We start from the raw sequence: 15,073 nt of genomic DNA, 5'->3' as shown, positions 1-15,073 counted from the left end.
TTTTGTCAGTTCCAAAGTTTATGCTGGCTCCCCCCCTGGGACTTTCGAAATATTTTGGATCATCATAGGAAGTGCTTTCTTGCATAACCTCCAGATTTTAGTATAGTCTTTGTTGGGGATATTGGAGTCAAGAAGATGTTGTCTGGGGAAGTTTAGATACTTGATCTCCAGCACCTTTTTCCACCACGTTGAGGGTCCTGTTATTAACCTCCATACAATTTTCGCGCCAAAGGCCAGATTTAAAAATTTTGGTGCTCTGATGCCAAGGCCTCCTCTATCTTGGGTTTGGATAACCTGCTTCCAGCTGACTAAATTAAACTTGCTTTTGTCACTCTTTCCCCCTTGCCAAAGGAATTGGCGAAGGGCAACTTCCAATTTGTGGTGTAAAATGGCAGGAGCCTGATAAAGAGAGAAGCGATAAAGGGGAAGGGAAGTGATACCTGATTTAAGGAGGATGAGTCTGCCTGCAGGATTGAGCCACAGTGTTCCCCATTGCTGCACTTTCCTCTTTACCTTGTCTATGATCCCGTTTCAAGTTTCAGCCTTCAGAGGGCCCAAACTCACTGGCATGCCCAAGTATGAAAAATGGGTCCATTCAAAATTGCATGTGACACCAAATATGTTGGCAATGCTGTGAGTAACATGGTTTGTAGTGTTCCATCCGTAGATACAGCTTTTGAGCTGATTTACCAAGCCTCCAGAGTACTCCATAAATTCATCTAGTAGTTTCTTGAACCTTCTTGCAATTGTAGTGGAGGCTCCTTCGATTAATAAGGTATCATCATCGAACTGTGAGTGATTAATATTTTTTACTCCGTTCCCAAATTTGATACCAGTTATAAGTCCCACTCTTCTATTGTGGTCCAAAGCTTGACTGAAGGATTCTACCATGAGAATGAAGAGATAGGGGGAAAGGGGGCAGCCCTGTCTGAGACCCCGGGATGATTGGAATGCTTCACCTGGTCTACCATTGATCAGGGGGGAGATCCAGGGCCCGGATATACAAGCAACGATAAGATTAATGAATGGAGATTCAAAGCCCATCTTATTTAGAACCGCAATTAAGAAGTAGTGCCTTACTCTATCGAAGGCATTTGCCAGATCAAGCTTTAAGGCAAATCCTTTCTCTTTTCTGGATAGACTTGAGTGAATGGCTTCTTGGACAAGAAGAATGGAGTCAGTGATATGTCTGTTTGGCAGAAAGCCTCCTTGATTTTCAGATATCAAGGAGGGGAGGAGGGGTTTGAGTCTGGTGGCTAAGATTTTAGTTAGAATTTTGTATGAAGAATTGCAAAGGGAAATGGGGCGGAATCTGGAGAAGGAGGAAGGCCGTTTTCCTTGGGAATGAGGGCTAAAAAGGTGGAGTTGGTGAATCCTCCAAGCTTCCCTTTCCTTTGCACCCACCGAATCATCTTTATCAGGTCTTTTTTTATCACAGTCCAGAACTCCCTGTAGTAGCAGATGGGGAATCCGTCAGGCCCTGGCGCTTTATCAGGGTGCAGGCTCCAGATTGCTCTTTTAATTTCTTCTTCTTCAATTTCTTTGCTAAGATTATCATTCATCTCCTTTGTAACTCCTTTGGGCAGATACTGGAGCAAGTCAGAGTAGTCTTTTGTCCCTTTGACTTCAGTTAGGAGGTCCCTGTAGTGCTTAGAAGCAGCATTCCTTATGGCCTCTTGAGTGCTGTGCCGATTTCCTTCACTATCCAAGATTGTATTTACATTGTTTCTGAGCTTTCGAGTAGTGGCCTGTTTGTGGAAGTAAGTTGTATTTTTGTCTCCCCCTTGGAGCCATAATTGTCTGGATTTTATGCGCCATTTGGTTTCTTCCTCCCTATTAATATAGCTCAGTTGTGCATATAATGCGTTCTCTTGCTCTTTGCTTTGCTGCGTTAGTCCATGCTCTTCAATCCTTGCCTGCACATCTTCTAACTCATTTTTAACTTTCTTTTTGGTCTCCTCTGGTTCCTGGTAACTTTCTTTGGCCCAATCTTTTAGTGCCTTCTTGGTTCTTTTTAATTTGGTTTCCCAAATAAAACATGGCGAGCCTTCCACATGCTGGCTCCATGTTTCCTTAACAATTTCTCTGGCCGCAGGGATCCGATTCCAAAGAGGACTGTATTTAAATGGGATGGGACCGAGAGGACAATGGGTTTCCAAAGTTAGGGTGATGGGATAGTGATCAGAGGCAGAGGTACTGAGGATGTTGGTGTATCCTACAGAAAAGGTTGAGAGGAGCGAGATGTGAACTAGAAATCTGTCTAATCTTTCCATTATATTGCCACTACCAATCCTACGATTGCTCCAGGTGTATCTGCGATTTTTGGGAATGATATCAACTAATTCATGGTCCTGAATGATGGCCTCCAGACGATCTCTAAAGGGATCTGAAGCGAAGGTGCCTCCCCTTTTTTCATTGGCATGCAATATCAAGTTGAAGTCGCCTGCGACTATGATATTTGTATTTCGTTCCCCATCAATGCTAGTCTTCAAATCATCCCAACAAATTTCCTTTTCTCTGTAATGGTTGGGTACATAAACATTATATATGATCACTGTCTGATTGCCTGTTCTGCTGTCAAGAGTAGTTCTGATCCAGTTCTGGTGGAGATTTGCAGCAGTGCAGATCCATTTGCTGCTGTCCCAAATGGTAACAATGCCTCCTGAGGTTCCTCTGGATTCGCTAATACTTCCCAAGTATTGTTTCTGCTGATCTATAATTTTTTTCATTTCATGCTGATCTTGTTTTGTCTCCTGTATCAGCATTATTTCTGGCTTCTCATTGTGAATTAGATCTCTGAGGGCAGCTGTTTTGGAGGGGTGCCCTAGACCCCTGTTGTTCCATGAAAGGATTTTCAACATGGCGCATTGGGCGTGCAGAGAGGTGCTCGCCTCTCTTGGTCTTTACCACTTGTCTCTTTCTCTTGGTGTCCAAGGATGAAGGACTCTATTGGAGTTTGTGTGCCCATTGCTATGTCCTTTTGGGCGTTCTCGTCCCTATGTTGCTTAGCGGATTTTCTGCCAGGTCCTGGTTTTTTGTACGTATCGCTAGATGCTCCATGTTCTTTAGAAGAGCTTCTGGTAATCCTTGATGGGAGGGGCTCGAGAGGGGGTTGAGAAGAGATGATCTGAGGTTGATGGGAGTCTGGGGGCTCAGTGGAGGGGTTGTCAGGAATGGAATCATCAGTGGAAAGGATAAGAAAGGGGTTGGAGGAGGAAGGGAGGGGTGGATCGGGGAGGAGGGGTTCAGATGGGATGAGAGAGGAGGAGGAAGGGTGTTGAATAGAAGGACCAAGGTTGTCAGAATCCTTGGAAGGCTTGGGGGGGGGCTGATTTCTTCTTTTTAACAGGTTCCCAATGTCCGTCTTGCTCATCATTTTCTGCATTTACAATTTTAGTGCATTTGTTAGCAAAATGCCCGTATTTGTGACATACCTTACATTTGAATGGTATCTGCTCATAGTCCAGTTGCTGTATATGGCTCCAGTCGTCCACTTTTAGCTTTATTGCTTCCGGCAATCCTCGACCTAAGTCCACTTCGACACAGATCCTTGCGCAGGCTTGCATGTTGTCCTTGGGCTCGCTACGATCAATGTATTTGCCAACAACATTCCCTATGGCCCGAACCGACTCATCTCCCCAGCAATGGAGAGGTAAGTGAGGGAGACGGACCCAAACTGGAACAACACTGGGGATATCCAGTTCCGGATCGAAATCTGGGGTCCATTTATTGAGGTAGAGACCCCTGGAATCCATGAAATACGGCCCGTTTCTGAAGATCAAGTCCTTGTCTGCTTTGGATTCGAAGTGGAATGTGTAATACCCTCTTCCGCAAAATCTGATTGATATTTTTCCTGGGATCTTGTCTGACCAATTTCATTCAACCCATCTTTGAACTGTTCTTGGTGAAGGCCAGAGGCCTGTGAACTGCCCTATGAGTCCTTTCTTAGCGAGAGATAACACTGCCATGCGAGGAAGGGTTGGAGGCAGCTGAACTTCCTGAAGAATATCAAGTTTTTTAACAAATTTCAAAATTGATGGTCTGGGGCGCTGAGGAGGGAGAGATTTTACCAGATCCGAGAAGGCTCTTTGAGGATCGTGATCCTCCTAAGGTGGATCCGGGAGGGCCATGGCTGGGGCCAAGGCCCAGGCCGCTGCGCTGCTCTGCTGGGGTCGATCTCCTAGGGCTCAGGTGCGCGCGCGGCTCCAGTAGGTATTTCTTAGATTCACTAAAAAAAACTATTTTAAGTTTTTAATTGATAATAAAATTTAGAATTTTTAGGGTTTATTGTCGGCTTTTTATTACAAACCTTGGTGAATTAGTCTTTCACATCTCTTTTTCATCATGAATATGAACCATAGTTGTTGGTTTGGAATTTTGATTAAAAATTATTATGAATGCGATATGGCTCCGTAAACTTGTTTGTAGCTAAATAATAATGATCACATAAATTTAAAAATTTAAATTTCATATATTTATTAGATATCCCTTTTGATACTTTCTAATACCTATAAAATCTCCCATGCCCCACATCATCCCTAATACCTACAATATATTTACCCTATTTTTCACAATCGTAAAAGTTACCCGTTTTATTAATGAAAGTGATAAGATATTGGTCAAAAATATGAAGCCTTCATGAATCTTAGTCTCATTTACAAACTACAATGACAAAGGAGAACAATCTATTGTGAAGCAATTGTAAGCCTTGCTCCTATTGGTCTTGTTTTCCTCTACCTCCTACTAGTCTTGTTTCCTTCTTTTGTCAAGTAACCAATGTCTAGCATCCTAGTATTCACAAACCATGAACTTTGAATGATAGTAGAACTCCTCAATGACTTATCACTCATGAAATTTATGCATTATCACTTTAAGGTGATCTACTTTTATACGAGCTCATCGTGCATTCACACGCCCATTCATCAAATGTTTTCTAAGTGCCATTTGTCATCACTTTGGTGAATTTTCCATTTATCACCCATTGAGTCATTCCAAATCGTGTTAGAATTGCCTAGGTAGTCCTAGTTTTCCTAGTTCATTTGTCCTTGTCTAGTCCATTTATCTAACCATTCCTATGTGCATCCATTTATACTAAATTTCACCCAAGTGCACTAAGGATTTTGGTTGTGTCTCAACTAATTCAACGGGAATTTCATAGGATATGGGATTATCACCACTTAGGTTCACACATTGGATTTTCACCCAAAGCACCCTAAACATGTGTAAAGACATCATGTATGACTCATGACTCTATCCATTTGATTATGCAAGAAATAGTTGGTATTGCCGACTTCTATGTCAACCCTTCACGGTGACCTTAATAGTGCACCTATTTCCACTCAAGAAGTGGTTACATCCTCCCACACTAAACTTCTTGTCATCTCGATAGTGTTCAACTAAGACATTCTAACTACCTAGAAAATCCACTTATAAAATTCTCAACTATTGTTCGCATATTGCCACAATGCCTCTTTCCTTTCCCAATTTGTATCCTCTTTACATTTATTGTTCCAACCAACAATGTACTCATGCCTTAATTTATTTCTACCAAAAAGTTTCACTTGGCTATCTATAATCAATGGAATATCCATTTCTAGCATTGGCTTATCTACAATCAATACAGGGTCTCATGATGGCACACTTCTTTTAGGATTTTATTCATAAATCCTACAAGGCTTTAAGTGACTAACATATAAAACTAAATAGTGAGCTCTCATGTAGTTTGGAAGCTCTAATATATAAGTGCAATTCCAGTATTCTCAAGTACTTTGAATAGTCATTCATATTTCCACAACAAAGCATCAAACATGCCAATTGGTGACTTTAACTTCTATGTGCCAAACTTTAATAAGACCAAGTCATGAACATCAAGCTGATCATCCCAATGCTTCATCCTCTCTACAACATTTGTCAACTAAACTTGAGGAATCTTCAATTTGTCTTACCATCCTTTCATGAACTCCATGGCTAATGGGTTACATCTTAGTAGCATTACAAAAATGGTATGTGTTGTCAATACTTGGTACATATTTCCCACTAAAATTGACTATAGCCCATCATGAAACTCTTATATATGTTGTATTTCAACTGAGCTACATCCAAAAAAATCTAGCCAATTTGATTTCTTTGCTAACAAAGAGTGGTTGAAGGCACGTACAGAGTGCTTGAAGTACTACTTTCTAAAACAAAATTGATATGTTTTATTTTTCCATTGGTCTATAAAGCATATCTCAAACTCATTAGCAACCTAGTTCAAAAAATCCTAAGAAACTATATCCAAAACCATACTACGAACCTTGTGTTTATGATTGACACAACGCTAAATGGGAGAGCCTAGTACTTCATAAAATTCTAAATAAAAACTTTGCAACTTCCCTTGCAACACAAGGCACCTTTGTTGGCATGAATATGGAATACTTGGAAAAATTATCAACAACCATCATGTGCCTATTATATCCATGTGACAAATAATTTTTTTATGAAGTCCATTTAGACACTTTCCCAAGGTCTCTAGCACAACAAATATTTTAGTAGAATAGCTTGAATTTTGGTGTCTTCCTTGTCCTATTGGCACATGAAATAGGTATGCATGTATTCTTCCATGCCTCACTTCATATGTTTCCAATATTTGCCTCACTTCAATAATGACATTACTCTTTGTTTCCTTGGTAGTTAGCCAAAGGAAAATCAAGACACTCCCTTAAAAGTTCCTTATGAAGCTTAGACATATTGGTCACATAAATGTGATTGTCATAAGTATGAAATCCCATTGTCAATGTAAAACTCCCTAATTTTATCATCCTCCACCATCTTGTGACATTCAAAGATTTGAGATCTTTTTATAATCCCTTTTTTTATATTAACTTTCGAATTTGTAAACCTATATTTGAACTCATCCTCCTCCATGGATGCAAGTTGTGCCTTCCTACTTAAAGCATATATTGTTTTGTTCAACTTGCCAAATAATTACTTAATGGTCATACTAAAATTTGATAAGAAATATAACCATTGCCTCTCTGCTTAGGTGACAACTTTGGTTGGGTGATCCAAGTGGATATTGGTGGCTACTCGCCTATTCCACTTGGACCCCACCATTCTTTCTTTCAGTTTCCTTAATTGTAAAACAATTTATTATTTTTGGCAGTTTTTAAAGCCCTAAATGACATTTTGTTTTGAAAAAAGAAAAAATTGCATCTATCTTACACATTCAAAACCAGAAATCAATAAGATGTATGAACCCTTAACTCATTTTTATTTGAAATGTCGATTCCAATCCCATAGAGCCTCAAATGAAACGAAAGAAAATCACATGAGCCCTTGTGATGAAAAATTCTTTGAAAATAAATCAATAAAATCGTATATTATGTGGATGGTCCGCAGAAAATCCACTGACAGGCATTAAAATTTGAAAGGATAATGCCGCAAACAAAAAATCTGAATCTCTCATTTAAGTTTCACATAGAAGACATCGAATTTTAGGAATAACCCATTGGTCTTTGCATGTTCAGCGGCATAAATTGCAGAGGATAAATATACCTAGTGAGTTTCAGATCCTTTTCCTTTGCATCCAATACCTATCGACTGCACACAAACCTCGGCAAAGTGTCACTGGTTATAATTGTGGTTGATTTTCTTGCTATTTTAATGTTTGATGATTGAGATTAAAAAAATAAAAAATATAGAGTAATTATTCCAATTATTTAATTTAGAAACTCTTTCCAATTTCAAAATACACAAACTTATTAACTTTGAATCGTTCCCTGATTATCCAAAAATTGGATTACTCCTAGCTAACAGGGCAAAGGTAATATACAGAAAATCAATGTAATATAAACAATCGTCTTAATCTAACCAGATTGAAAATCATGGAAATTCTGACCATATTTTGATAAAATGTAGGAATTTTTCTAAATTCAAATTATAGCTATCAAATTTCAATATTTTGGATGCTTTACAGGTTTTGATGGTGCTGAATCTATTTCAACCATCACAAACAAGATTCAAACATTACTACTGCAAGATTTTTTTAAAATTTTTTGCCCAAATCACTTTTAACAGTGAGAGCAATTCCTCACCAGTCTACCTATAAACATCCATGTACATTATAAAATAATAAATACCCTTATTCTAGGCTACTATGACGTAAAGTGAGTTGGAACTGCCAAACGATGCAAATGTTAAAATATGTACAAGATGACAGTTTGATGTGGATACCTTTATTCTCATCAATGATACTAATAATAAGCGTGGTTTAATATTTATTTGTTTTTGGAGTTTTTAGCCAGCGGATAGGTTTGGTTTTTTGTTTTTTTTTTAAATTGGCTTTTTTAATATAGATATGAATTCAATATCTGAAAAAACTCGAATTGTCTAGAATATTTAGAATTCAAATTGGAGAGTCTAACCCATCTATGCCCAATTTTAAACTAATCAAATTGGAAAATAAATAAACAAAACTTCCAAATACCTATAAAGTATAACCTACTAATATATCAACTTATAAAATATAACCTACTAATATGTAAACTGCATTCTAAATTCTGTCCCTGCAAATTTTTAAACCAGTACAGGTTGACAGTTGATTTCAAAAAAATAAGTGCCATTGAGTTATATTTACACTAAATAATCATGTAATTTTTTAAAATGGGAAGCGCTAGTTCCCAGAAAAAGCATTTATAGACCCTTCTTTTTTACATATATTACATATCAGTCAAAACTGATGTCACATCTCATTACAATCTTCAATAAAACTTTTTATATGCCCGGGTGCGTGGCATCCGACTGCCCCATGCACTAAATAATCATGTATTTTATAAACATCATATTTTGCTTAGTATCAAATTTGTGCGAAATTTTTGTTGGGATGTGTCTATTCACAGCCCAAAATATTTTATGTTTCATATTGTATTTTGACAGATATACATGCCTGCGAGTTCATGTGTGGAAATCAACACAATATTGTATGTGGATTAAATACTAAAATCCGTTTTTTATACTGATTACGTGCAATGTACTTTGTACAAATTACAGCTTTTTAGAATTTGACGGTGGCAAAAATCCATACAATTTATATTTTAACATGGAAGGCGACAAAGTATGCCGATCCATAGCAACAAATTTCAATTTTCATATAAGCTTGATTATCACCTCTGAACCATAAGCCTTAGATTCCCGTGGCTCACCCCTATCCTTCAATCCATATCAAAAGCGTGCTAATTTATCTTCCTACTAGTGGAATGTTGGAGCTGTTATCGCTCCACTCCATTCCTCTGCGTTTACTCGACTCCACCCTGCCAGCCACCAAATCCCCACCTTCGATGCCAATCTCCTCTGAAACTGAAACAGAAGCTATAATATCCTCGAGTTTGAGAGCCTCTTTGAGCTCTGCCACTACCTCACCCATGCTCGGTCTAGAAGAGCGTTCCACCTGAACACATCTCATGGCTAGTTTGGCAACACGAGTCATGGATTTCATGTCGTATCTTCCGTCCAACGTCTTGTCTATGATCTCTCTTATTTTGCCAACATCGTCATCTAGTATATACGGTGTCGCCTGTGAATATGCCCATAATTTTCGTTAGTGTGTAGTCTAACATGCACTGAAACATTGCACTGCCAGCGCTCTAAAATATTTATGTTTTGGATGATTGATGAGAAGATTCCTTACCCATCGAATGATGTTTATGTCCTCTTCCGCGAGTTTAAGATCTATGGGTGGTCTACCGCATATGATTTCTAGTAGAACCACACCAAAACTATACACATCACTCTTCTCTGTCAACATTTGAGTGCTGTAATACCTGTGGTTCCCCATAGAAATTCAGCTATTGAAGCACAGTGGAAATAAAAAAATGTAATTGAATGTCCTCTAAAATAATTAATTTAAAGTTCGTTACGACTAAAAAAAGCAAATCAAGTACGGTGCAAAATTTGCATGCACTCTTAATCATTCCAAGGTAAAAAAACATTGCAAAGAGAGCAAGTTATATACTCTGGATCGAGGTATCCGAATGTTCCTTTCACTGCAGTGGTAACATGAGTAGCCTGTCCATCAATTGTCATCCTTGAAAGACCGAAATCCGCTACTTTCCCAGTCAAATTGCCGTCTAAAAGGATGTTAGCGGTCTTGACGTCCCTGTGAATTATCATGGGGGTACAACCCAGGTGTAGGTATTCCAGGCCTTCACAATATGTAAATCGCAGGTTGATCAGATGAGATATATGGTTACCCATGATTTGTCTATATGCATTTTCACAGTAACCGATACTTCAAACAACGAACGTTTACATCATACAAATCTAGTGTACATCAAAATGATAAAGAGATTTACCTTGTGCTGCATCTAACGTTATTTTGAGCCTTGCTTTCCAAGTTAGTTGGGAGTTTTCTGCTCTAGGACCTGGAAATGTAAACGAGAACCAGATGCTAATTGTCGGCTGCCTTGCTATTCTATCTACTGAAACAAAAATATCTTCAAACAATGAAATTTACCATTTACCATAAAGATGGTCCCTCAGGGACCCTTTTGACATGTGCTCGTAGATAAGCATAACCTCTCTGGTTTCATTGCAGTAGCCTAGTAAAGATACTAAATTCCTATGATTGATTCTGGAAAGAAGATCCACCTGTTCATGAGATACATGCACAGTAAAAACTTTCTTTCTTAGATTGGATCCAAATTGAATCGTATTACATGGTAATATTTGAGCATTACCTCATTCAGAAATTCGTCAACTCCCTGGTGGGAGAACAATGACAGCACTTTAACTGCGATCTCTTTTCCTTCCGGCAATTTACCAAAGAACACAGATCCAAATCCCCCTCGTCCAATCTCCCGACTAAATGTTTCTGTAGCAGTTGTCATCTCATCTAGAGTAAAGGCCAGGCAATTTGTTGGATTTGGCACCTTAATCCTCGAGCTATCTGCAATCCTCGCAGGCAAGGTAATGTTAGTAAAACAGTAAAAGCACAATTATAATTATAACTGTATCCTATTATAATATTTCTAATGTGGACCTTGGTACAAGAAGGGATTTCGTCCCTTTTCCACCCGACCGCTTTCCTTGACAACGCCGCCTTCTTTCCTCCTGAATTTAGCAGGACAGACCACAACACCGACGATCAACCCTAAAGCGATAATTAGAATTCCACCGAGTGTTGTTGCCATGACAACCTTCCAGTTATTATTTTTTGAATTCTTCAAAGTACATTTCCTCTTCTCCATACGTAAGTAGGGGTTGCCCGAATAACTGCAGCACATCGAAGAGAGATTTTTCAGGTGTAAGGTTACTTCGAACTATCAGTTAAATCATAATTATTATCCGTACCATTTTTTATTATAAAAATATGAGAAGAAATTCTGAAACTCGAAATCCTAATATGTGGTTTGCGTCTAAACATAAGGAACATAGAATAGGATATCAGTACTTGAGTTTCAACGAGCAATTGTGCAGAAGTTGGGCAGGAATTACCCCGCTGAAATTATTGTTCTGTATATTTCTGTGACAATCAATAAATTCAAAAATATTGCAGTATGAAAACTATTAGTTAATTAGTTTTAACCTTGAAAAAGAACCTGAAAATATATAAATTGAAAAAGGAGAAGACAGGAAGACGTACAACTCTTTAAGGTTTCTCAGTTCAGATAACCACGCTGGAACAGTACCATTCAGGTTGTTGTTATGTAAATATCTGGCATAATAACCGAAGTAAATTTTCCTTTTTTCGAAAATGCATGATAACTTAAAGTCGACAAACTAGCAATTTCGTATTGAAAAGAAACTTACAGTCTCTCCAACCTAGTTAAATTGGAGAAATTTGGTAAGGATCCCATCAAGTGATTATTGTCAAGTGACCTGCCAATTTAAACACGGATTAGTAAATGCTGCATAGAGATTATCATTATCTGATATAATATTCAACGAGACACCGTGGCCCTTCGCGGCATCAAAATCTATGTTCCAAGTGGGGCACTTATTAACCGCCAATCATTTCCGTGAGAGGAATAATCGGAAACATATCGACCACAGTATAAATAATCCACCAGGAGGAGATCAACATTTTTTATAATAAGCATTGAATCTACAAAATTTCTGTCTCATTCCTAACCGCTAATTAGGGGCTATTGGAGAAAAAGTAGAATTCTCCTTACAGATTAACTAATGCTGTCAACAGTGCCATATCTTTAGGTAGCAATCCTGTAAGATTTTTTCCAGACAAACAGCTGCCAGCAACAAAGTGTCGTGAGCTCTTACAAATTCAACTATACAATTCGACATGGAAACAAATCAACGAATTAAGCTTACAGTTTCGAAATTCTTATGTCGGAAGAGCTGTTATCGCAGCCAATTCCTTCCCACTCGACCAGATAACAAGGATCGGAAATCCAATCCTTTATGTCAAAACTCCTTTTGAGAGCGTCAAGAGCGTAAACTGCAGTTTAAGAACTACTGGATTAGGCATTGAATAATAATTGCTGTAATTTCAGTATAAGAAGTTTTACTCATTCAACTTACTGTCATGAGAATTTGTTGGCCGATCTGTGTAAACTAGCCAATGATACTCGAAAGCGTTGAGTATAGGAGGACGGTTGGAGTTAGGGGCCTTAATAACGTTAAAATCATATTGAATTTGATCCGGGAGGAATGTCTTCTCTACAGCGGAATGATTGCGTGCGAGAGTAATGGTTTTAGAGCGCACGAGAGTAGTGGCTTGAGACTGTTCTTGACCAGTTATCTCGACGTAAAAGGATCTGGATTCCGACAAATTGAGTGCCTCGATCTCAGCAAAATACAGCGGTAACACTGATTTAGTCCCTTGGGGAGTTGATGCTATTGTGATTGAAATGATGTCCGAGCCGTTTCCAACCCACGCCGTTTGCATGACAGCGGTTGGAGGAAGGTCCTTGGTATCACTTGTTGAAATAGCGTTATGCGAACTTACACGTCGTACATCTTTGCTATCTGTATTTAAAACTGAATCATCGAATACATACCAGACGCGGTCGAATTGGTCCTGAGGATACCTGCACAATTAACCATACAAAGCTATTCAACTTAATCCTTTGACAAAAGAAATATTCACAACTACTCCATAGCGCTAATCGAAATTGGTTTTCACATGTCAGATCCGTATGTCGTAATTTGATATAAATTGAATATAAATTTATAAAGAGATATTAAAACCGATTACCATTTACTAGCTAGTTGATTATGACTAAATAGTAAATTTACATATAATGTTCAAAATGCTCACCTAACCCAAGAATTTCCACCTACATTATAAAAAGCTGTCAAAAACATTGTTCCCGGCTTAGCCTGTTCATACATGCCATCTTGTAACCTCCTCAATTCGATAGCAGAGATAAAGGGATCATCACGCAAAGAGGTTCTAATCAAGCAAATGTGAAGCACCTTGCCAGAACTGACCAATATTCTGTTATAACCTAATGGATTATCTCCATATGCGGCTGTAACGTTTGTCACATGCAACATACCCTGTGTCTCAATAGAGAATTGGAAGCTTGACCCATTTTGGAATCCATTGTAAACTCCAATGTCGAACCACAATCTTAAGACATAAGGCACCTCGGGTGTCACGGGCAATTTATAGCAAGACTTGATGAGGGGCATTGGAAAGAAGCGTAGAGAATGCAAGTAAGTACCATAAGAAGAGGAGGCGTTCCCTATGTCGACTGCTCTACCCACGTTTATGTACTCCGCATCAGTGACCCATGTTATATTGTTTTCCGCAGTGTGATTCGTTTCCCCTCCACAACTGATGCTAAGAAATCCTGCCACACCGTTAGATAATGATTAATAAAAAATATCTTGCCAAAAGTCAATCGATAAGCGCTTAAAAATACAAGATATTAGAGGAAGACGGTATAGATTAGAGAAAACGGAAAAACTTCACGCTCTTAGTAGGAGCGCACTCGTGACCAAATTTTACACCTTTCTTACCTGGTTGAGCACTAATCGCAGTCAACAAACTTAAGAACACGCCAAATGGCGCTAACAAATTGCCCAATTTACCGTAACGAATTTTGGCCATCGTTCCACCGACTGGAAGGTGCTTAATCTGCTTATCTCAGAAGACGACGACTAAGAAGTGCTATTTATCTTATTTCTGAATCAGCCTTCCTTTTCCTCCTCTTTACCTTCTTCTATCTGTAAATTGTGTGGAAGGTACTTAAGCTGCTTCTTTCAGAAGAGTGTTATTTTCATCTTGCTCGGATTTCCTCTCCTTAATGCGTTCCCACATCTTTTCATTGACCGCATGTGTGACATGTCGGTGCAGGTGAACAATAATTAAGTGGAAGGATTCTCTATTTTCTGTGTGATTGGTCGTTTAATTGTGAAGATATGACATGCACGGAATCATGGAAAGTGCTCTGTCGATGATTTTCTGTGTGATTGGTCGTTTAATTGTGAAGATATGACATGAACGGAATCCTGGAAAGTGCTCTGTGGATGATTTTCTGTGTGATTGGTCGTTTAATTGTGAAGATATGACATGAACGGAATCATGGAAAGTGCTCTGTGGATGATGCCTCCAGCCTTGAAATTTCCCACTTTAGAATTTATCATGGCATAATTTTTTTACGACCTTTCAGTGTAGTCAATTGAAGAAAATAAAGCTCCAATAATTGAATCCACGGAAACTTTTCCACTGCATTATATGACGTAGATATTCGCTCATATTTTTATGAACTATTTAGTAGATGAGGCCGTCCTTTTAACTAAGAATCCTTAAACTTTTTAACGAAGAACCGTTTAACATCCTCCTCCTCTTTTTTTATTTCACTTCATTTTATAGAATGCATAAACTTATTAACACTTTCATTTACCATTATAATGAGGAAATTTATTAATATTTTATAATCGGTATAATGAGGAAATTTATTAATATTTTATAATCGGTATAGATTTATTTTAATTTAGGATTTATTAATTTTGGAGCTAAATTACATTTTTTGAATTGTAAACTTTTTGAAAAGAAAATAAATTTAATCTATTTTGAGATTTGATAGATGAATCTAACTAGTATTATATAAATTTCACATCTTATATT

General features: G+C 38.2%; 2 protein-coding genes across 4 annotated transcripts; both read right to left on the bottom strand.

Moving 5' to 3' along the window:
• Positions 1 to 3,299: 3,299 nt before the first annotated feature.
• On the bottom strand, positions 3,300 to 3,755 carry LOC149188594 (uncharacterized). The gene has a single exon (XM_089410004.1). It carries the CDS (start codon positions 3,753 to 3,755, stop codon positions 3,300 to 3,302), a length of 456 nt encoding a protein of 151 aa, XP_089266130.1.
• Positions 3,756 to 8,921: 5,166 nt separating this feature from the next.
• On the bottom strand, positions 8,922 to 14,191 carry LOC149188593 (putative LRR receptor-like serine/threonine-protein kinase At5g48740). Of its 3 annotated transcripts, none has more exons than XM_089413053.1 (15): positions 13,963 to 14,190; positions 13,256 to 13,793; positions 12,517 to 13,025; positions 12,307 to 12,433; positions 12,153 to 12,224; positions 11,788 to 11,856; positions 11,621 to 11,692; positions 11,429 to 11,500; positions 11,018 to 11,250; positions 10,716 to 10,924; positions 10,500 to 10,626; positions 10,332 to 10,400; positions 9,992 to 10,181; positions 9,668 to 9,800; positions 8,923 to 9,553 (listed from the first exon to the last, which is right to left on the bottom strand). In XM_089413053.1, the coding sequence occupies exons 1-15, from the start codon at positions 14,051 to 14,053 to the stop codon at positions 9,218 to 9,220; spliced, it is 2,847 nt and encodes a 948-aa protein (XP_089269179.1). In that variant the 5' UTR covers positions 14,054 to 14,190; the 3' UTR covers positions 8,923 to 9,217. The 3 variants fall into 3 exon arrangements, with proteins under 3 accessions (XP_089269182.1, XP_089269179.1, XP_089269181.1); XM_089413055.1 differs by having other exon boundaries at positions 8,924 to 9,553; positions 11,057 to 11,250; positions 13,963 to 14,189; XM_089413056.1 differs by lacking the exon at positions 11,429 to 11,500 and having other exon boundaries at positions 8,922 to 9,553; positions 13,963 to 14,191.
• Positions 14,192 to 15,073: the final 882 nt, after the last annotated feature.

This window comes from Pinus tabuliformis, chromosome 3_1 (assembly GCF_031772625.1).
Source record: "Pinus tabuliformis cultivar Carrire ecotype Pingquan chromosome 3_1, CPIR1, whole genome shotgun sequence".
NCBI classification, from domain to species: domain Eukaryota; kingdom Viridiplantae; phylum Streptophyta; class Pinopsida; order Pinales; family Pinaceae; genus Pinus; species Pinus tabuliformis.
This window is presented reverse-complemented; position numbering and strand designations above follow the sequence as displayed.

Excerpts from the sequence above, each read along its gene's own strand:
- LOC149188593 (XM_089413053.1), bottom strand. The coding sequence starts at position 14,053 with ATGGCCAAAATTCGTTACGGTAAATTGGGCAATTTGTTAGCGCCATTT. Across the intron at positions 13,794-13,962 it reads TGCGATTAGTGCTCAACCAG|GATTTCTTAGCATCAGTTGT; the intron begins GTAAGAAAGGTG and ends ACGGTGTGGCAG. Across the intron at positions 11,251-11,428 it reads AATTGCTCGTTGAAACTCAA|TTATTCGGGCAACCCCTACT; the intron begins GTACTGATATCC and ends GATGTGCTGCAG.
- LOC149188594 (XM_089410004.1), bottom strand. The coding sequence starts at position 3,755 with ATGGATTCCAGGGGTCTCTACCTCAATAAATGGACCCCAGATTTCGAT.